This window comes from Scomber scombrus, chromosome 3 (assembly GCF_963691925.1).
Source record: "Scomber scombrus chromosome 3, fScoSco1.1, whole genome shotgun sequence".
Taxonomy (NCBI): domain Eukaryota; kingdom Metazoa; phylum Chordata; class Actinopteri; order Scombriformes; family Scombridae; genus Scomber; species Scomber scombrus.
In genome coordinates, this window is record NC_084972.1 from 7772712 (window position 1) to 7795616 (window position 22905).

The window sequence follows — 22905 nt, forward strand, 5'->3', positions numbered from 1 at the left end:
AATAACAAAATGTAGTTTCAGTTAAGTGTCTTGTTCCAGACAATATGATGTTGGGCTACCAATTTGATCCGCCAAATTGTTATTTGGGCAGATAGTGGTTTGGTATGATGTGAACCCTCCACATTAAATACAGTTTCTTCAACTATTTCATTATAAAATTCATGTATCTTCCCTGAGCCATGGCAGACTAACATGTTATCGCTACAGGAGATTAACAGGAGAGGAAAGAAGAAAAAACAAAGTTCTGATACACAAATCTGAATTCAGTTTTTTGACTTTTCTGTATTCTTTGATTTTTGGTGAAATATTGAATCATTTGAATATTTATTGAAATAAAAACTATGTGAGTTTATAAGTTTAGAATGAAAAAATCGGCTTTTTGTAAGACGTCAAAAGACAAAATCTTTAACAATGTGTTGGATTTTAAAAGCTTATGTTATCTGTTGTGTCAAATCTTGATCTGAAAAGTGACTAAAGCTGTTAAATAAATGTAGTAGAGTAGAGAGTACAATATTTCCCTCTGAAAATTAGTGAGGTGAAGCAGAAAATAGAAATACTAAAGTAAAGGACAAAGGTTACTTAGTTATTTTCCACCACTGCCAAAACCTCATTACATCCATTTACTCTCACGTGAGACAAAAAAAAGCTCATATTTAAGAGGCTGGAACAAGGTAATTTTATCCATTTTCATATGTGCCATATATAAAATGTCCCTATTTTAATATATATATGCCATGAATGAAAAGCTCCTTAGACAAGCAGTGAGGGACAAACAGCTGTCTTCTTCCCTGTCAAGCTGACCTGGTTTTATGATTGTTGCCATAGAGACAGCGATAAAAGTGAACAATCTTATTGTGATGTCGTGAACAGGGACAAGGTCGCCTGGGCACTGTCTGAATAACAGAGTGGTTAAACACTTTGCCGTGGCATTTCACTGGCTCAACACTGACACTCTGAATTGTGACTGCTATCGCCACGTCCAATTAAGTTTGTGTTTGTCAATAAATCTTTTTGCATTACACATCCATATCTCCTGCAGTTTCTTAAGGTATGCTAAGGTATGGTAAATTTTATTGATCCCCCTAAGTCAGGGGTGTCAAACTCATTTAAGTTCAAGGGCCACATACAGCCCAATTTTATCTCAAGCGGGCCAGACCAGTAAAACCATTGCATAATAACCTACATAAATATATATCATATATATTAAAACTTTATTGTAATAAACCATCTATTTACAAAACAGATGAACAGCCTGAGATGCAATTTCAACGATTTTATGTCTCAGTTTTTCACCCCTGCCCTAGGAGGGAAATTGACAAACTCAAGATTTATGTAACAAATGACATATACACATATTTGCATGGTTTGGGTCAACTTGCCACCTTAGGGGGGAGGGTCACTGAAAGTTAATACATGGTTTTAGTGTTCTTTAACCTTTATCCTATGATGAAACATTTCTATCCTGATGGGAGGGATCCTTTTCATGATGACAATACCCCCATCTAAAGGGCACAAAGAGTCACTGAATCTCAATCGTTTGACGAGCACGAAAATGATGTGATTCATATGCTACACCAAATGAGGGAATATATTTTGGAAGAATGGTGTTCATCTCTCCAGTAGAGTTCTGAGACTTGTAGAATCAACATCAAGGTGCACTGAAACTGTTCTGGTGGCACATGGTGGCCCAACACCTAACTAAGACACTTTCTGTTGGTTTTTATGTTTTTTCTTTTAATTTGGCTATATATGTATGTATTTATAATAAAAATATATATAAATGTATACATTTTCCGTTTTTGTTAACATTGTCAAAAATGTTGATAATTCTACTTTATATTTATTACTGAGGTCGTACTAATTTATGGTGGCGTACTGGGGTGCATTTTATTGAATACCTAATATTTTGCCCCCCTCATGTATGTTGGAGTGGACAAAATATTAGAAACACCATTCAATATAATGCAGCCTAGAACATCACCACCACCCACTGTAACCTCAATAATAAATATAAAGTACAATTATCACCTTTTTGTCAATGTCAATAAAAAAAATGGAAAAGCTGAGCTGAGCTGTTGCATTGTATTGAATTAGATTGCACAGGTTTACCTAACGAAGTGGCCATTGACCGTATTGACAGGAGACATGTGACAGACAGGTGTAAGTCTCTACTCTACTGGAGCGATGAACACCATTCTTCCCAAAAATTCAAATGTTTGGTGTGTTGTTTAACAATGAGCTGTGAACTCACTGTGATATCGTACATAGATACATATATAGTTTACATACAATGTTGCAGCATAGAGCCATCTCCTTAAGTTCATGTTGTGGATATGTATGAAATAAGGCGCAGCGATACTCAATGGACTACTACGTGTTAAGCCTTTATGATATTTAGACTACTCTAACTAACCCAACCACGCTAAAGTCAGACAACAATCCTAACTTACCTTTTTCTGCTGGCATGGTTCGGCGAGCGTTTATGGGCGTGACGAAGTCCACAGCTTTCAGCCCAAAATGGGTATTTCGCGGTGGTGAAGTTTGCGTTATATCACAGCAACTGTGCTGAATGAAAGGGGAGTAACTGACAACTTGCACAACGCGAGAGAGCAGGCATTATCCAACAGTGTCGCACGTGCTCGATGCGCTTTCGTTACCGTGGATTTTCATAACTTGTGAGACATGCAGAAAACGTTGTCCAGGTGTATTATGAAACAGGTTTACTTAAGGGAAATTGCATCAATCTGGGAGCTTCAAAATTCTTTTATTTTATTATTATTATTATTTTATTTTTTTCTTTGAGGGGGAGCGGGGTGCTGATGGTGTTTAAACCACATGAGCAGCCATGACCAGTTGGAGTTCTTGAAATGAGTGGAGTGCCTGAAATGATATTGCTATTTATATCCGTGCACCATTCACCACAAGGAAACATGAATGAGAGTATTTGTTTCAAGTTATTACTTGTCAGAAAAATAGCAGGTGCCAATATTGGTGTTGGTTGGTAGTGAGAGTTTTAACTGAATCCTACTTGTGCCTTTATTGGTTAAAAAAAAGTGCATGCCTGTTTTGAAATGTGAACACTAACATAAAAAAAAAATAAAAAAAAGAATTAAGAAAAACCATACCACATTTATCTCAAATATTCACACAAGTACACTTGTTAAATAACGTCTGCCTTCCATTTAGGTGTGGCAGTTTCAGATCCCTCATACTGTACATTCTGGCACCAGAGGCATATTTTATATAATTAGCTTCACCTGTAATGTCAACTGTGAAAAAACTTGCTGAAAATATGTGATGAAAATCTTTGACTTCATATTACACACATAGTGCACACTGGGTGTATGGGGCTTTTTTCCCTCCTTGTTGTGTGCTAAAACTGGATCAGTGAACTGATTTATGGTTAACAAAACAAAGAACAAACGTATACTAAAAATCAACTAAAAAGGTTCCATTGAGAATTGCAGAATTGGCTGTGTATTTGTCACTATGAGCACCCTCATTCACATTAGGAAAGGTTAGGGGATGTTAGGATTAGACAATGGCATCAGACATTTGATGGTCTTTTTCTTCTTACCAATCTCATCATACTGGGTCAAAGGGCTGTTTTTATATCTGGCTTTTGTTTTTATCTGTAACTTTATGCAACCTTGCATTGAAGGCTATACTGTTTATTTGCATCAATTGTGCCCTGCTAAAAATCAACAACATGCAGTTTAAAGTGATTTCTAGCATCCGCCACAACTACTGTATCTCTTGTTTTATATCTTCTACTGACAGCAACAGTTGTGTTGCTATTACCGTGGAAGACTTAGTGAGGACCTTAACCTCAGTTCACCAGAGATAACCCAGAAAAGATGTGAGCTTTGTCTGGGAAGGATAGGGGATAGACAATGACGTCACACGTTTGGTGGCCTTGTTTCTTTTATCAATCTCAGTTTTTTCTCTTTACAATGAGTGTGTGTTGGGTGGGTAAATTTGTTTTTTTGGCCAGGTTTTGGGTAGTTTCCACAGTCAGAAAGTTATATCCCAATACTTTTTCCTACTTATAGGCTTTCATTTGACTACTTTTTGTCATTAATTTGTGATAGTGTACAATACAATTGTCAAATAAAATCAGTTGAACTATATATCAATTCCCACGCCCATGAGAAATGGTTAGTAGAACTGCTATAGATTATGGCACAGAGGGAAAAACCTGCTTTAGCCCTGTGATGGACTGCACATATAAATAGATATTCTAGATGGATATTTAGTTTTTTTTAATGAGCAGTGAAAACAACAACAACAATAGTTAAAACAACAGGTGACACTGGTATTTAAACAAAAACTGTATTGGGCTCTGTCTAACTTTTTAGCTAAACCAGAACTTTCACATTTAAGGGATTTAAAACACAGTTACAATATAAGTTGAACCTTATTGCTCTACCCGAAAGTGCATTTACAGATTAAAGCCAATAAAACTGGTTGTATGTAAGAGGAGTACCCATGTAAGCTTAGTCAGAGAAATGTTTCAACATCCAGATATTCCAGCTCTGCAACCTGTCGCAGTCAAACAAGTTCTGAGAAAAAGCACAAGAGACGATGTTGAGGGTACTCAATAATTCACAGTGTTGCAGAAACTAGTTTACATGTGGTTGCTGTGAGGTATCTTCAGTTTGAGTAACCATCTGCCTGCAGTTCAAAATGTACCTTGAAATGAAGCTGCACATTTTTATTAGTTTGATACTCATGATAGTTGTACTAAAGTTGTATACATGCATCATTTCAATATAGTTATTAATAAATCAATCCATTCTGGTTCTGGTTTCTAAATGTAAACTGGGTTAGGGTTAGGGTTAGGATTAGGGTTAGGGTTAGTTTTTTTGCCTTTTGCTTTTAAGTCATGCACACACATTCCTGCTTAAGATTTTAAATGATTTCATTCATTGACAGATGCCAATAATAATGTAATAAGAAATGTTGAACTGCACCAGCAAAGGTAAAGAAGAAGTGGGCGAACTTTGATAACAAACACTGAATCTGAGTCACACTGTTGCCCAAAGCTTAAACTGCAGCTACACTAATGTCAGAGCAACAGGTGCATATATTTACATATATATATTTGCTTTGCTGTAACCCTTTAGTATCACTGAAAAGTAATATTAATATTTTTGTGGTGTAAATCTCATAACCATATTTTCCTTTCATGTTTTCACATTTAAATAGAGATTTTGTGAGGTTTCTTTGGAATCTTTTGGGCTTAACAAAAGAATTTGTTTGATTTGACTGTCAAGGTCAAAACAATGTTATTTGTCTTCATTTGTAAAAATGTTGGCATTTTGAGCTAAAGGATTTATTAAACAGCAAGAGCATTTGTCACTTTCCTTACTTATTCTAACTTCATCATGAACTACACTGATCTTCTTTTTAATTAATGTTAAAAATGATCAAAATGTTAGATTTAGGTAATTCTTCATGAGCAACGGCAGCTGCAGGTTCAGTTATCTAAGGAGGTGTTACCTCACAGTTACACAAAATGTTATATGTGGTCACCACATGTTATGGCATGTGAAGAATACTGAGTATAAATGCTCCTCCCCTATTTAAAGACATCTGATGCATTTTCGGAAAGACTGTAATAAGCTCTGCTCGTACCTATTACTCACAGTCACCATTTTAAGAATGGGAAAGGTTCATATTGAAGAAAATGTTACCACAGAAAAAAAAACTGAGTATAGCTTAGTAAGGGTCAAAGGCACATGGACCCGCAAACTGGGAAAGAAAGTCAATAAGGACAAATTTGACTGTGTCTCTGCAGCAAAAATGTAAGTATTAAAATGTTCTTTCGTCATAGTGATCTAAATTATTAAAATTGCATAGAAAAAGTATGATTCAAGTTGTAGAAGTATTGTATGCTGCAGTGTTTAAGTTTATCTTATTTTATGTTTGCTTTTATTTTACATTTGTTTAGTTTTCTTTTCTCTCTCCTGAATAGATTTTGAGCAGGACCATCTTTCCAAAAGTTACATTTGATTAGATTTTGTACTGTAAATGGCAAATTTGGGGAAGAGGATGCTGTTTCCCAATTGGCCTGATGGGGACACTGTCTGACTCATAGTCAAACATGTAGTGTGGTTGCTCTAACTTTAAGTATTTTGGATTTATGCCTTTTTAGTATTTGTCTGTGCAGGTTCTGAAGACAAATGATGATAAGAATTTTGTTTAGTTAATGTAAATTAAGACAGCCACTGGGAAATATCTAGAAATTGAACTAGTTTTACATTATACAATTTGACATGAATTGACTGGACATTCAAATTAAAACATGGACTGATTAAAATCACTTGTCTTTAAAAACATGAAGATTAAAAAGTAAAAAAATACTGGCATGAAATGAAACACAGCTGTGTACAATTATCCAATCTAATTTATTTTGATACATTTTTTGCATTCTTTTTTTTTTCTTTTCAGTGGTCGCTTTGCGATTTATGATAGTCTAAGTTTCACTTACAGGGGGGGGGGGGGGGGTTGGGAAAAAGGGCAGTTAGGTTACATTTACTGTAATTTAGTTTAGTTTAGTTTAGTTTAAAAGTCCTTGTTAGGGACGGATTGCCTTCACTGTTTAAAAGAAAAACTGTTGACCATTGGTAGGTACTGGGATATTAACCCAATAGGTAAAAGTCGTTTTTAACATTTAACCAAACAACCAATAAAGTGTAATTTTTTTAGACAGTTTAGCAGTCATTGCTCAGTTTAATTTCTCATAAAGGGCCACTTTCATTATTCTTCTAACAGATTGATCAGGATTCTGGGGATATATAATCATGTTTAGAGCTAAATGGCACTGTACTTCTGCACTGGATAGTAAACATCTTAATATGAATATGAAAGTAGCAATTTTTCTGAAGCTTTGGCAGCATTTCTGTGGTTGTGCATGTTTTGTTGGCATCCAGGTGCTATGTGGTGCACATAAGTCAGACTGATGGAGTTTTGACAAGTGATGTCAGAACCAGTGTCTCCAGTATTTCTAAGAAGCTAGATTTTGGCCTGAAATTAGTCAAGTTTTCAAAAGACCATCCCTTGAGAATTTACCTTGTGAGGTGGCTAGATTCACAAGACCACGAGATCTCACAAGAATCCATCTTGTCAGGCTTCAAAGTTATAGACCTGTGTCTGAACCAACAGTGGTTTGTACCAATCAGCATCCTGTAAGGAACTAGTGGCAGCTACAGGTGTGGTTTAGGAATGATGCCATTGAGAAGTCAGACAGTCATAGATAGACCTTCTACTTTCTGAGATGGTTGTGTTGCAAAACCCTCTGACGTGTCGGGTTACATGTGAATCATGACAGCTCAGAACAGTCTTCAGGGGGAAAAGAAGACATGCAGCAATTAAGCTGTCAGTCAACCTAACACCTACAGTATAGAAAGCCATTCAAATTCCATGTAGAGGCCTTGAGGGAATACAACACTTCACATTAACAGAAACGTGTACCAATTGGAGGAAGAAGTTTTAACTATGATATGACCAGTGTCTAAAGTCCTATCAAAAATCACACAGTTCATTTTTTAGGAAAAAAAACTGTACAAAAGACTTCAATGTTGAGATATATCATACTAAGCATTGTTGATCTGGAATATTAGACAGAAGTTTGGCATGTTTGTTCCAGATGAACTGTATGGGGGTGATGATAATTTGTTTGTGCTGCTTCTAGCCAAAACAAGGACACGGAATGTTGGAGGCAATGACATTTATCTCTTAGGTTTGTGGGGGCAGTGAGATATTAACTGTGCTAAAGCTCTGTGTAGTCCTTGAGAGTCAAACAGGGCCTCTGTCTAATACAAGACGAAAAAACTGATGCTGAATAGACAAAGACCCCGGAGATATCAGCTGTTGTTTTTGATAGTTACAGTTTGGTGAGATTTTGCCAAGTTGGAAGCTTAGTTTCTTGGTTGCTGATATTAGTAAACAACTTCTGCATTTCTGTTGAATTTGGCTGTAGTTTATTATTTCTAAAAGGCTATACTCATTCCAGCTTATGCTTATTTTTTATTGTAAGTTTTGTCTTTCTGTATTGCAAGTGTTTTTTTTATGCAATTTTTTTAAAATTCATTTTTTATTTAAGTATTGATTTCACTGCTAGTGTCCTGTTGTTTAACTAAAAAAATCGACCATTTTCACTGGTTGTGTAACTTGTGCTTCTTTTTCATCATAATTTATATCACATTCTATGGAAAGAACAATGTTGTTGATTTGTATCCTGTTTAACTGAGCTGTATTTCTCATATTGTGTCCACCCCATCTATATCAATCAAGGTAGCCTAACCACAATAATGAATATCATTTTCATGTGTTTTCTGTGGCAGCTATGAGAGCGTTAGCGAAAAGGGCACCAGTTGGACAGTGGTCACTCCCATTGTTTTTACTTACAAGGTAACTGAGTCCCTGGGCCTGCTTGATCCAAGCAATGACACACTCCTGCTTGGCCACATCACCGACTCGCAGCAGATGGAGGACATTAAAAAAACAAACAAGCCACTCAAACGCTTTGTGGTTGTTGACCAGGAGGTCTACAAAATCTACGGCCCCAAGCTCACTGAATATTTAGAAGCTCGTAATGTCCAGTACAAGATATTGGCTCTACCCACCACTGAAGAGAACAAATCCATGGAGATGGCGATGGAGATCCTAGAAGAGGTCAACAACTTCTCCCTGGACCGCCGCACAGAGCCCATCATTGCCATTGGTGGAGGGGTTTGCCTGGACATAGTTGGCCTGGCTGCCTCGCTCTACAGGAGACGCACCCCTTACATCAGGGTCCCAACCACACTGCTCTCCTACATTGATGCCAGCGTGGGGGCAAAGACAGGGGTTAACTTTGCAAACTGCAAAAACAAGCTGGGTGCTTACATTCCACCCACTGCTGTCTTCCTTGACCTGTCCTTCATACAAACTGTTCCTCGGCGACACATCTCCAATGGGCTGGCAGAGATGTTAAAGGTATGTTAAAGCCCTTTTACTGTATGTGGAATATTTACACCATTTATTTAAGCTGGTACTCCCCAGGGAATGGCAATCCCATTATCACTGAGATCAATAGTTAATACCATGATTATTCATATGTAATATGTAATAAGAAAGGAAAACCTCAGTTATTCAAGACAACTGGGAGACAAGTGGTCAGCACATATTAGACACACACGCCATTTACAGTAAATTGACTATTCCAAGAGTCACCAAAGGCAAGTTTCAAATTCCATTGATAATATTGCTGAAGTAGTAACTACATATACAGATGAAGTGGTGTCTGAATTCCTTTTCCATGCTTTTTACGTATCTATCTTTCTTATTTGAACTGCTTATTGAAGTTTTCTATATTTTTGACGGTTCTTTGCAGATGGCCTTGGTGAAGCACAGAGAACTCTTTGAGCTTCTTGAGAAACATGGCCGTTCGCTGCTAGACACTAGATTCCAGGGTGATAACAGTGTCTATAGGTGTAACCATTTAGACGCTCCATCACAAGCAACTCGTATAGCCATCACAACCATGCTGGAGGAGCTTGCCCCCAACCTTTGGGAGGATGACCTAAACAGATTAGTGGACTTTGGCCACCTCATCAGCCCAGCATTAGAGATGGTAGGATGTAACTAAGTTTTTGTCTTTAAATCCTTTGTTGGTACATGCAACATTTTTAACATTTTTCCTCACATTATCTCACTTTTCTATTTTCTGCCACAGAAAGTTCTTCCATCTCTGCTGCACGGTGAAGCAGTGAACATTGATATGGCTTACATGGTTTACGTGTCCCAGGAGAGTGGTCTATTGTCTGAAGAAGAGAAGCAGAGGATCATCAGCTGCATGGTCAGCCTAGAGCTGCCTGTCTGGCATCAAGAATGTACCATGGAGCTCATCCAGAAGTCTCTGCAGGACAGGCTGAAGCATTCAGGTGGCCTGGTCAGAATGCCTCTTCCTGTTGGTCTAGGACAAGCAGGTAAGAATCACAAGAGTGAGGTTGTCTTCAGCCAGAAAAATGACAGGATCTGTAATTTGTTCAAACAGCCTAAGTTGTTTCACTGTAGCTAACAGGAAGAAGTATGATGTCCTCTTTACTTTCACAAACACATAATTTGGTTACTAAGCAGACAAAGGGTTAGGGTTAGGGTAAAGATTAGGGTTAGGGTTATTTCCCCCCAAATTCTGTTGTTGTAAATGTCGGTCTGAATAGACCCTTAGAGAGCAGCTGAGGCCATGAAGGAAAAAATGTTCACCAGATCAGCAAAATACTCATATGTGTCTTTCTTTCTCTTTTTCATATAGAATTTGTGGCATGACCTAGTTCTCATAATAGTCTGACTTCTTGTAATATGTGCAGTATAGCTAAGGCATGTTTTCTTTCTCTTCTATCATTGCAGACATTTTTAATAACACATCTTATGAGATCCTGCTCAAGGCGTACGAAAAATGGTCCGATGAGCTGAGCATGTCTTCAGAGAGCAACTGTGACCCTTAGAGAGAAACCTCGGCACTTAAGTTTCCCTTCAACCTGGATCCACCACAGCTCCATCTGTTTAAACTACCTTTTTAAGAGAATTTGTTTACATTTTGTAAGGAAACGTATGTTACTGGCACAATATGTTCTCTAGATTTTCATTGTTCATATTAATGAAGGGGAAGGGGAGTGGGTGTAGTATGTATTCTCAAAATATGGCAACAAAGGCCAAAGGTAAAGTACCAGTATTTTGACCTACTGTAAGTTTTTGTTTACAAGCTTCTGTCCAACTTGTGTTCTTATAATCCTTTCTATACAAATGGTGACAGTACCAGATGCTGCCTGCTTTGTTGATACATTTTGTGAAACATGTTTGATGAAATGAGAGAAGAGCTATGTTTTTTGTAAGTTTATAACTCTTTGACACTTGATTACCATGTATGTATTGCCCCAGCTGGCAATTAATGTAACAAGTATTTTTCGAACTACTTTCTTGTTATGAAATATACGTATGCTTGAATAAAGATTTTTATTGATTTACAGTGTGTAATGTGTGTTTTAGTAATATAGCAGACTCAAATATGACCATGATTTCATCCTCCCTACCTTTGTTAAATGTATTTCCAATGTGTCTCATTCCAGTTTTTCAACAATAAGGCAAGGCCAGTGCTTATGTATTGAAATTAGACAAATTTAACACTAAGCTAAATAAACAAGGATGCACATTTCATTAAGCAAAGCTATCATTTTTAACACAAACCATCAGTGAAAACCGAGCTGCAGGAATACTGGACAGTGTCCTCATTCACTTATTTGCATTTCTAATTATACAAAGTTTGGTTGTTTTCCCCTGTTCCCAGTGTTAATGCTAAGCTAAGTTAGCCAGCTGTTGGCTGTAGCTTCATATTTACTGCCACAAGAGTTTTGTAAAATAGATTAACATATTTACTACAATACCTATCTTAATAGGATCCCACCTCTATCTTCTACTACTGAGGGATGTGAATTCAACCTGAGCAAGTGGCTTAATATACCAGTTATAAAACAAAATAGGTTTGTGTTAGCTGAGTTTTGTGAGACTTTGAGGCTCTGACTTGGCTCTATGTCTGCTGTGAGATAGACAAGGTTCTTTTCTGTCTGAAGAGAAATACTGAAGAGCCTCAGGTCTTCTCAGGTTGTCCATCACCTGACTGTCAGTATCAACAGCATCAATGAAGTAGCAACATATGGCTACATTATCTGAAGCCACTTCTTCAGGTACTCTTCTCATCCCTTGGTAGAAGAAGGCTTGGCAGGTTGTATTCGACACATCATTTATTTTCCACAAAAAGAAGAGTGAGGACACCCATAGCATAGGCTACTACCACCTCTCACAGATGCTGATTCAGTAATAATTACTGAAAGTCATATTCATAATATAATTTGTACCAGATATCATGGGGCTAGGAATACGATGGATAAAGTTAAGGCTACTGCATTAACAAACATTTGTCTATTTACACATCCAACTGAAAGCAACATTAGCACACTAGAGGTCATATTTCTGGTCTCCTTGTAAATGTAGGTTTAACATTCACTCTCTTTTTTGCTCTGTTTTGGTACAGAATTTTGAGGGGAAAAAATTCTACTGTGTCACATTTAACTTTCTTCAGCAGCTTTTTACGACTTTGCCTGGTAGTACTGTAAGTATATCAGAGCTTGTTGCCAAAAACAACTGTGGCATAAAATCCAAATGGAGTTATCAGAGTCTAAAGCTCCATCGAGTTGAGGGGGGCTGCAGATCATGAAGGTAAATATGTTGCAGCTTGCAGACTTGATGTGCAAACTTGTAGAACAAAAATTTGAACTGTTATGTTTAAAGTTTCACTTGTATAAAGTATTCACACAAGTATGTAAACTGAATTTAAAGTCACAGTAAATAAACATGAACAATTGTGACCTTGTATGTTGAATGTTTCAATCAGAAAATATTCACACAACCTTGTTCTAAATTTGAAGTCACAAAAAAACAGTTTCACAAATGTGTAGATTGATATTTACATAAATACAATGACAGCTGCAAATATGTCATTCTACATTTACTGATATTTATTGTTTTCAGTTGAGTCCATTTTCCACTACAATCACAACGCAATGATTACAACTGCTCACTGCTATTTGGCAAATGTGCTCTCTCACATCACAATGTGATGAATCTGCACGCCTTGACTTTTGCAACATTTCATGCTGAGAAGTGTCTTGTCTGTTATATCTGTGGATATATGATTCATTATCTTTGAGAATATATTTTAATAGTATTTTACAATATTTTAAAATGACATTTAAACATATGACTGTAATAATACCAAAAAAAGAACTTGATTCAGTGCGTTAAGTATTTTCTTCTTGCACTCAGTGGACCGACCCTGTAGTACTCAAACATGAACCAGAAACACAGCTTTCCTCTTTTTCTTTACAAAAGGGAGTATATATACAGTGTATAAACATCTCAAGTGTTTCCATTTACAATGTTGGCAAGAGATAACAAACATTTACAAAAAAATGTCATGTGGTACCAACCAGTTCTGTACAGACATGAAAAAGATACATTATAAACATTTACCCACCTCTGAGCTATGCAAGATGAATCAATACTTGATCAGTGCCCACAAAGCAAGTGATACATTTGGGGCAAAGTTTGTGTGAGTTCTTGCTAGCATATAAACCACATTTTAATCAATTTAATGAAACCTGCATTGCGGAACCTTTACATGTAAATGAACGTCCGTTACATTCAAACCCTCGCCAAATGAGTTCACACAATGCTGATTAAGCTTATTAACGCCTGGTAAATCTCTCTTTTTTAAAAGTTTGAATTCACACCACAGACTGCTGCCAGCCGAGACACAGTTTAAGAAATACTGCAGTATAAGTATAAATAATAATTTACCATGCATTTTACTATATTTTCATATTACCATATCTTCTATTAGCCTTTGCGTAATTAGTTCTCATTAAAATTAATATCTATATTAAGTTATTATAAAGTTCAGGTGTCTGTGATCTTAAATGAATTATACAAAATGTATATGAGCCATTATAAATGACAAGATTTTTCAGAGAAAATAAATCTCTCAAGTACTGGTATAAGTCTCAAATAAGATGTAGAGTGCATTAAAAAAAATAGTGATAATAATTACAAAATAAATAAATGATGATATAATAATAATATTTATCTTTTGGTCAATATTTGATTTTTTATTTCTCCAGATTAGAATAATAATAATAATATAATAATAAGCAATGCTTCATACTGTAGTTCAAACACTGTGTCAAACCTTTAGCCAAGAGGACTTATTGTACATGTTGTAAGAATGATGAGTTTTTGGCTTGTTGACTGAGTCAGTAATCTAACATTCTGTGGACAATAAGTAAACACTGTAATATAACAAGTTTGGACAGTCCTAGTAAACATCTTACACACTATTACCAATAAATGTTTATATATGACCAGTTTATATTGAAAGCAGATTGGAGTAATGCTACATTTTTCAGTCACTGTGTATATTTTTGTCACATGGTCTTCAATGGGTCTGTCAATTTATACGGCATCAAGAAAAGAAGCTTGTATAAATAATGTGTACCATAGAAGTATGGAAATGTCTATGGTCACACTAACGTCAGTATTTGAACATTAGAGGTCATAAAATAAATCTGCATAAAGGAAGAAAAAAATAGGAATCAAGATAAAAAATAACTTATAAGTTCATTTATCCATTTGGTCATGTGGATGTCATTAAGTCACTTTATTGGATGTCTCTCACTAATGCTACAGATAAAAAGTGTCACTGTGGCTTTCCGCATTAGATAATGCTAACAGCCGTGCTCCTTGTCCTCCATACTGGAGCTGGAACTGTGGTGGCTGCTCACGTTGATGGAGCCATCTGGGGACATGGAGGACAGCAGGGGATCGCTATGGGAAATTGGTGACAGGGTGTCCCTTACCAGCTCCTTCATTTTACAGGTCCTGGAGTTTCCATAGGGGCCAGTGTCCCCGGCGTCTGAGGGAATATGGTCGAAGCTAATGGTGCCGTTGTTGAGGTCCAGTGTGGTTGGAGGGGACATGTCAGGAGCCGAGGTATGCTGGTAGAGGTCTGAGGGGCAGTCGCCGAGCACAGGTTCCTGTTTAATGGCCCGGTTTATCAACTCTGACGTGCAGATAGATGGGGATGGCACCACTGTAAGACCATGAGCACGGGCTTGGATCTCCAGCTCCTATGGATATAAAAACAAGAAGAAAATATGATGTATATAACACACCTACACTTAATTCAACCACCAGATTTTTTTTAATACATCAATCTTATCAACTTAAAGTACAAATTCTAATATTGCAGATAATTTGACATTTTGTGAAATACACTAAATCACTTTCTTGTTGAGATTTAGATGATATGATCCTTGTGTTTGTACACTAAATCTGAAGCTACAGCCAGCAGTTCATTAGCTTAGCTTTGCATAAAAACTGGAAACTGGGGAAAACAGCTTAGCCTGGCTCTATCTGTTCTGCATAATCTGCCTAAAAGCCCCTCTAAAACACTACTTAACGCATTCAATCCACACAAAGACCAAACTGTAAAAGTGACACATTGTGGTTTTACAGGCTACACTGCATGAAGAGAGCAGAATCTGGGTATAATGTTAGACTCATGAAAAATAAGTTGATCAGTTTATTGGATTTTATGTGAACGAAGAGATGGTTAAAATTGTTTTCTTGCTTGATTTCTCTTGATGACCCACCTGTATACGAAGCATTAGATGGCGGTTTGCGTGCTCCACCTTTCTCTGTCTGCACTCTAGCTCCTTGGCTCTCTGCTGCTCCCTCTGTAGCTTCCTGATATAGTCCACTGAGGCTTTCAGAATGGTGCCCTTATTCCAGCGCATGTCTCTGGGGTAAACAGGGACAAAAGTCTAAAGTCAGAGTCAGCTGACCAGCTGACCAGAACAGCACAGGATTCTTTATGGCCCCTCTGAACAACTACATCATTACACTTTAAGGATGCTTGAAGGGCAACATGTTAAAAACAAAGTTAATGATTGATTGCCTGAATAGAAAAATAGAAAAAATACTCACGGATCGTTTGACTTAGGTATCAAGGTTCCCAGCTCTTTGATGCGATCGTTGATATTGAATCTCCGTCTTCGTTCAACTACAATTTGACATGTATCAAATACAATATATGGTAAGTACAGCAGCCTGGTAAACCAGTCTTTGTAGTTTATGAAGGAATAGTTACAGGTCATAGAAAAAATTGACATTTCACAAATACTTTAATGTTTTACAACTTCTGACACACACAAAAAATCTGTCCTTTACATTGCACACAAGTTCTCCCAGGAAATCAAGCCTGTTTTGATATTTTAAAGGAAACCTTTAGATACTTGACAACAAGTATGGTCCCAAAGACTGTAGGTAAGCATTAAGAGAATCACAAAAAATGACATTTTATGGACTCACTTAAGTTGTGGTTGTCCTTCTTCTGTCTTTCTTTAGCAAGAGCACGAACTTCAGCTTCTGTGAAGCAAAGAGAAATGTGAACGTCAGTGCTTTGAGGAAACATCAGTCTACAAATTAATAGAAAATTAATAGTAAATGTTACTTAGTCTAGCACATTTTTAATATTTTTGATTTATCATGGTATGTTGCAAAATAAAAGCTAATAAGAAATCGATTACATGAGGAGTACAGTTGGAGAAAAAAAGCTAAAATATTAGTCTTGATTTCTACAATCCTGTTTGTTTCATATTGTGTGCAATTTAGTTATACACAAAATATATCACAAATCAGATTGAAAACATCTTTTATAATTTACATTTCATTTCATTTCATTTTGCTTTGCTTTGCTTTGCTTACCTACTGGAAAGCCCTCTGGCCTTTGATAGTTTTCGTACTGGCCACAGGATCCAGGCTTGTCCAGTACTTGCTTCATGCCAGGAGCTGGAGTAATTATTTGGTAAATAATCTTGTCTTGTGCATTTCCAAATGGCACACAATATTCACATTGGCTCACACTTATGCTTTTATTTTCAAAATCCCATCCCATACATCCCAAATGCATTGATTTTCCCCCTCATTTGGATTTAGTGGTCATAAGCTCAATAATTTACAGTTTTCTTGCAAAAATACTGCACCATCCCTTACAAACTGTGTGTTTTAGTCTGATCTGACATATGAAGTGAGGTTTGGTTCACCAAGACAGTCTGCAAAGAGTCAATTAAGATATCACTCACTGAAAAGTATCCTAAATTGATTTCACAGTCAAGTTGCTGCACTAATTGTATTGTCCATGTCTCCCACTTAAGCTTAACCCAAATGATATAGTAAACCAACAGTAAAAGTAATATGCCAATACTGATAATCAGGACTATGTGTCAAAGGTTTTGCTCAATTGTTTACCTGAGTATTCCCTTTTAATGTTTTGTGGACAAGAGTTGCTGATACCGAGGCCTGGGAGTGGATGTCCGTGATTGCCGTACAGATCGAGAAGGTTACCGGACACAGGGAGCTACAAGCAAATTATCAAAAGTGTCATTACAGTGTATGTTTAGAAATGGATTTGATTTTTATTTTTAGTCAAATTCACACACATGGATATCATTTATTTAATACCATATTCATCATTTCAAAGAAGGGAATATCATGAAAATTTACCGGGTTGTTGATTTGGAGTCCTGGGTCCATAAGTCCAAGAACATCGTCATTGTAACTCGACTCCAAGCTAATTATATCATCAATGACATCATCCATCTGTGTAACATAGAAACACATTTTTTTCCTAGATGAATATACCACAAAATGTTTGTGTGTGTGTGTGTGTGTGTGTGTGTGTGTGTGTGTGTGTGTGTGTGTGTGTGTGTGTGTGTATGTGTGTGTGTGTGTGTGTGTGTGTGTGTGTGTTATATCATGGCACCCACATCTAATGTGATTAAAGTATTGTACCTCTTTCTCACAGTTGGAGCTGAGGGTGAGCAGGGCCATGGGACTATTGGGGGCACTGCTGCCGGGCCCGGGTGGCATGCCGTGTTCGGGGGGCTGGCTGGGACACTGGCTGCCGGCTTTACCACCCAAGGTGGTGGACAGATACTGCCTCACCTGCTGCCTCTGAGCCTGCTGGATATGGTATTTGGTGGGATTCTCCAGGTGTGACTGCACCTATGTGGGCAAGAGGTAAACATTACAACCAAAGAATAGCCGTGTGGATTTGATTTGGAATAATGCTTCACAACTGTTTGAATGTGATGATACACTGAGCAAAATGAGCAAAATATCAAAATAAAAACATCTTTGATTCAGTTTCATGTTCGGTGCTTTTATTTTAAATTCAAATAAACCAAAAGCTTATAAACCCATGAAATCAAACTGTTGTGCTGCAGTTAAATGACTAATTTCTACTTCATCATGCTGATCATTGGACCTGAAAACACAATTTTAAAAGCCACATTTTCTAGGCTGATGCAAGCTTGTTTTTTGTATTACTAGGCTAAGCTCTTGAACTGTGTTACAGAGCACTTCAAACTGTTAGATTACAAGGGAAATGAAGGGCCTATTTCAGTTGTGCAATGCATATTTTTATAGCGTCATTTACTAAAATTCTCCACATATGGTCACATGGAACTTTAAATTAATGCAGAACATCAACATCTCATGCAGCAATTTTTTTTTTCAAAGTTATTATGAGCTTTTCTAGTGCACAGTATGTTACTAGATAGTTCCCATAGTATTAAAAGTTGCGACCTATGTGCAGTTAATCATAGATGAGGGCACAGTCTTAAATAATACATAAATAAACAACATAAATACAAAATATCAAATTTTAGCTACATTTATAAACAATATTTTAGTCCAGAAATCAGTCTATTATGAAATAAAAATGAACCCATCTCACCTGATAGTGGCTGTATTCAAGCATCTCCAACATGTTATTTGTTTAGTAATGGATAAAAACATACAGTATCTAAATACAGTATATAATCCCTTTATATTGTTGGCCTATAGTGTGGACAGCAAGCTAGTATGTGCAAATCTGAGAGCAGTCACTAGTTGCTGCTTAATTTATCAAGGGCCGAAGGCTCATTAGTTATGCAAGTTAAGAAATGGAGGAGGACACGGAGACTCATCCTCCCACTTCTGTGTTGTTCCTGCTTAACTATGAATTTATGTCTTTATAGACGCCATTTGACGTCACCACTTCCAACTCACAAAGAAGTCTTTTTACTGGTTGGCCAGTAGTCTACGAACTGAAACTTGCTTAAGGCCAACTAGCGTTTAATCTTTAGTTCTGCTCATCTAATATAAAACATTATTTGTTCTGAGAACCAGGAACACAATTGACACCAGTGTTCCACTGCAAACTAACCATATGAAAACCCAAATGTATGGTGTGTTTAACAACCCCACCCACTTTTTGAGATTTCTAGAGGTTAATTAGGTTTGACCATTTATTGTTAAACAGTCACATTACTGAGAGTTAAGGAGGTGAATAGTTTGATGAAGGGGGAGAAGTATCTTTGGGTTTAAGTTTTCCAGCAAACGTATTAAATTCGATGATTCAAATATAGTTTTGTCCAGTTTGACACATGCTTTCTTTGCAATGGGAAATATTTGATATAAAGCCCTATATTTACAGAGAAACAATCCAAAGGGAGTTTATCTTTCTTATCTTCCAAAGCTTTTTATAGGCTTCTTTTTGTGAATCAGTTGATCATGGCGCCAAACACAGTCAATGGCGCACTGCATGTTGCCCAGAGGGTGTGGTGTTGGACTTTTAAAAAATGTGGGCAAAAAAAATTCATGGTGGGACTGCAGTGATATTTGAAACAGGGTGGTAAGATAATCCATCAACTCATATGGGTCCGTCCAAATGCAGTAAAAGTTTCACAATTACAAAAACAACAAAATCTATCTTGAGTCTAGCACAACATTTGTTGAGCAAAATATTTCATGTTTGGTTGCATAAAGTAAAAGAGTTAAGTGACATTCAGCAAAGAATCAGAACAGAACAGTATGCAACAATAATTTGCCAGCCACTACTCCTTACAGAAAATACTGCATGTATAACGTCGCCTTACAACTCTGTTCAAAAGAAAAAAGTGGCAATTACCCAGAAGCTATTTCTGAGTTTCTTCATTTACTGTTGCCAAACAGACCCAAAGAGAGATTGACCTGTATATAATTCATCCTCTCAAAATATAATATAATACAGTAATCATTTCATTATATTTTCTTTAGTCCTATATCATGTGTGAAGTACCAATAAAAATGTACATGTCTTAAGCGAATATCTTGCATGAGTGTTTGGGTTCAAGTTCAGTCACAATGATTTGTATTGTGAAGCTTCTTCTCCCTCATTTTTCTATGGACTGTATGTACTTTATTCTAAAAAGGCAGTGTGCCAAAGCCATGGATGTTTAATTGTTTATATTTAAAAAACATTAGCAGTTATAGTGATAACTTTTTCATAATTCTGGCTTGAAACAGGTCCTTAATGACTTGTAGTGACTTTACATGTGTAGTAAAGCTTTTTTGAGGAGATGTTGTAAATGTAGATAAGTAATTTGATAGACAATATGTAGGTCAATGGTAGTTAATGTTATACAGTGTTTCTTTCTCTTTAATAAAAATTATTGATTACATTTGGGTAGCAATATGTGGATAAATGAGAGTCAACCATGCATAAACCAAACTAATCACTTAATTTTCATTTTGGTTATTAAGTTGGCAGTCCTCTTCGGAGTGATAGCTCATAGCATGATTCAATGTCTTGGTCAAAGGTACCTTGAAAGTGAATTCTGTTGAAAATGATAATGTGACTCTTCTATGAAACCCTTCTTTTCCAGGCAAGTTATTTTCTTTTACCTTTCCAGTAATATTTTATCTACCATTGCATATTTTCAAGCCTGTGTTTGACTTTTATGTGTATTTGTTAAGATGTCTAAATTCAAATTACCTTTTAAGTTGCATTAAAGGATTACATTTGTCCATTGTCCATTTAAAAATCATTGTGTGTACTTAAAATGTTAATTTAGGGCGTTTTATTCATTTATTCATGACTTGTTTGTACTGTCTGTGTGTGTGCGTTTATGCCTCCAACACAATAATAGCAGCTTTTTAGGCTGTAGTTATTATTCCACAGAGGGATAACATCAATGTCACGCCAAACTCTTCTCCATTTCCGATTCAGTACTGTCAGTTACTAATACACTCAACTGGATGTACATCAAATATTTTGCTCAGAAGAAAACTGAAACATTGATTATTTACAGAATTTAACATACATTTTGTCGCTGTCAATTATCAAAAGTTAATGCATTGCACTGAAAGCTGATTCAATGCCTCTTTATTCATGATGATGAATTAAACCATCCCCAGAATCGAACATTTATCCAACGAATTAAGCTGCTTATCAGGTTCCTCATGTGTAGCTAATTAATAAAGATGTCTGCTGCAGCATCTCGTGCAACGCTGCTAGAACACAGAGCACCACAGCTTTGTCTGGATTATTGGAAACTCACTAGGAGCTGGAGAGGTGAATACAAACACAGGGGAAGTGCCCCCTGGCTCTACGGAGTCTTGTATGATAAAACAGAGAAGGCATTCTTTGTAAACTCATAGTAGAACGTTTCTTTGTCTCCCCTCTGCAGTGTGGCCTTTTCCTTTAGCCAAACCTTTGGGTGGAAAAGAAACTATTAACAAGGGATGTATTTCATTTATCCCTACAGCAAGCCAAGCTCTCACTTTATTCATAGACTCTTTGTGAGACAGGGGTTTATTACCTTCTCAAGGAGAGCACATGTCCATGTTTTAGACTTATGCCTTGAGGACCAATAACATTTCAAGAGATCATCATCACTCCTTGACCCCTGAAAAGAAACAGATCCATTCATATCTTCGGACCAGCTTCACTCTGTTTCTTCCTTTATTGGTAACCAGCCACACTTGGGGGCATCTTCTCTCAGGAAGATGCTAAACATTTACTGTGTGCCAAAATGTAAGGAAATGGCTCCACTACCACAATTTTTATACTAAGGTCTTGCTTTCAAATCACATCAAAGGCAACATTTATTGAAAATGAATGGCTCATTAATAAGTCATACGTGTATGACTTGTAACAAATAACCACATGTAAATCAACCTAATATCGTACCTAATGCTATCCAACATGCTGAGGAAGCTGATGCTGCTTGTGACAGTAGGTTGGTACAAGTAAATTTAATGTTTTGGCTACACATTAAGTGTTGATATTTCTTATATGTAAAATTGAGGCTCATGGCAAAGCTAGAAGTAAGGTAAGGGGTAAGGGGTGTCACCAAAACATGATTCATACTCTTGGACCAGGTTGATTAAATAATTAACAGTCACACTCCCTAAATTAGGAGTTTTCTAAGGGTTCTTCAAAGCTCATCGGACCTCCATTGTCCTATCAGATGATCTTAGCTCATTGACACCACCTGTTGTGTTTTATGTTATTTTTGAATGTCCAAATGCAAAATGGCTTGCGTGCACACAATGAAAGACCAACCACTCTCAGTTTTCATAACAAAAATTACCAATACTGGTTCGGACAAGTTTATTTTGAATAGCGACAACCTATTTTCCAACGATACCACCTGGTTGCTTCCAGCTCATCTGAACCATTGTGACATTTCAACATTAAACATCACAATGGTTGCACAGATGTAATATACATTTGATATACAGTGACCAGTTGCAGTGGATCTATATAACGTGAGCTGGAAGAATGTTTAAGACATTGTATCCATTAACAAAATAAATAAATATTACGATAATACAACATCACTCATTCATAATTCACAATTTAGTTGTCTATAAATATGATTTTTAAGAAACAGGTTTGGACATTTACTGTAGACTTGTATCTTTGTTGACTACATTATATACTATGCACTTATCAGCTTCATAGGTCCCCATAGACACATGAAAACTGGTGTGTGATGTGAACTTTATGTTTTCATGATGACATCTTAAGCAAGCTAAACTTGCATTAGATTAATAGCAGAGCACGTCAGCTTTAAGAGAAATTACAATTGCTCATTGGCACAGTAGAAAGATGCAAGATAAATATCACTTCTGAACATTTCTTCACTTTTACAGATCTACATCTATACCACAGATACAGTGTTCATTTCATAACATAGAGTAGAAATGTGTTTCTTGTTTTTCAAAAGTAATTTTTTTCCAGTTCTGCTATAGCTATTCTAATCTTTGACACCCCCACCCCAGCCTGCAAATTAGATAAAAACACAGGATCTATCACTGGTGGAGCATATTTGCATGGAGGTTATTAATGCACAAATTTACAGACTGGACTTCCCCTGTTGGAAACAACTGTGAATAATGTTTCTCCAAATTGTAAAAAGACTTATCCAGACTTTT

General features: G+C 36.6%; 2 protein-coding genes across 10 annotated transcripts; one reads left to right on the plus strand and one right to left on the minus strand.

The window, feature by feature from the left end:
* Positions 1-5664: 5664 nt before the first annotated feature.
* eevs (2-epi-5-epi-valiolone synthase) lies at positions 5665-10493 on the plus strand. The gene is made up of 5 exons (XM_062416463.1): positions 5665-5807; positions 8349-8982; positions 9380-9619; positions 9722-9974; positions 10396-10493. Exons 1-5 carry the CDS (start codon positions 5665-5667, stop codon positions 10491-10493), a joined length of 1368 nt encoding a protein of 455 aa, XP_062272447.1.
* Positions 10494-14324: 3831 nt separating this feature from the next.
* mitfa (melanocyte inducing transcription factor a) lies at positions 14325-18430 on the minus strand. Of its 9 annotated transcripts, none has more exons than XM_062444644.1 (9): positions 18398-18430; positions 17452-17664; positions 17164-17259; positions 16954-17017; positions 16366-16479; positions 15970-16026; positions 15586-15661; positions 15252-15399; positions 14325-14726 (listed from the first exon to the last, which is right to left on the minus strand). In XM_062444644.1, the coding sequence occupies exons 1-9, from the start codon at positions 18428-18430 to the stop codon at positions 14325-14327; spliced, it is 1203 nt and encodes a 400-aa protein (XP_062300628.1). The 9 variants fall into 9 exon arrangements, with proteins under 9 accessions (XP_062300628.1, XP_062300621.1, XP_062300610.1 ...); XM_062444637.1 differs by having other exon boundaries at positions 15970-16023; positions 16366-16449; positions 16909-17017; XM_062444626.1 differs by having other exon boundaries at positions 16366-16449; positions 16909-17017.
* Positions 18431-22905: the final 4475 nt, after the last annotated feature.

What these genes read in the sequence shown, in the direction of transcription:
- mitfa (XM_062444605.1), bottom strand. Translation starts at nt 18,430, where the DNA reads ATGTTGGAGATGCTTGAATACAGCCACTATCAG. An exon ending in GAAGGACAACCACAACTTAA is followed by an intron (nt 15,662 to 15,969) that starts GTGAGTCCATAA and finishes GTCAAATTGTAG; the next exon opens with TTGAACGAAGACGGAGATTC. An exon ending in ATACCTAAGTCAAACGATCC is followed by an intron (nt 15,400 to 15,585) that starts GTGAGTATTTTT and finishes TGTTTACCCCAG; the next exon opens with AGACATGCGCTGGAATAAGG.
- eevs (XM_062416463.1), top strand. Translation starts at nt 5,665, where the DNA reads ATGGGAAAGGTTCATATTGAAGAAAATGTTACCACAGAAAAAAAAACT. An exon ending in TGTGTCTCTGCAGCAAAAAT is followed by an intron (nt 5,808 to 8,348) that starts GTAAGTATTAAA and finishes TTTCTGTGGCAG; the next exon opens with CTATGAGAGCGTTAGCGAAA. An exon ending in TCAGCCCAGCATTAGAGATG is followed by an intron (nt 9,620 to 9,721) that starts GTAGGATGTAAC and finishes TTTCTGCCACAG; the next exon opens with AAAGTTCTTCCATCTCTGCT.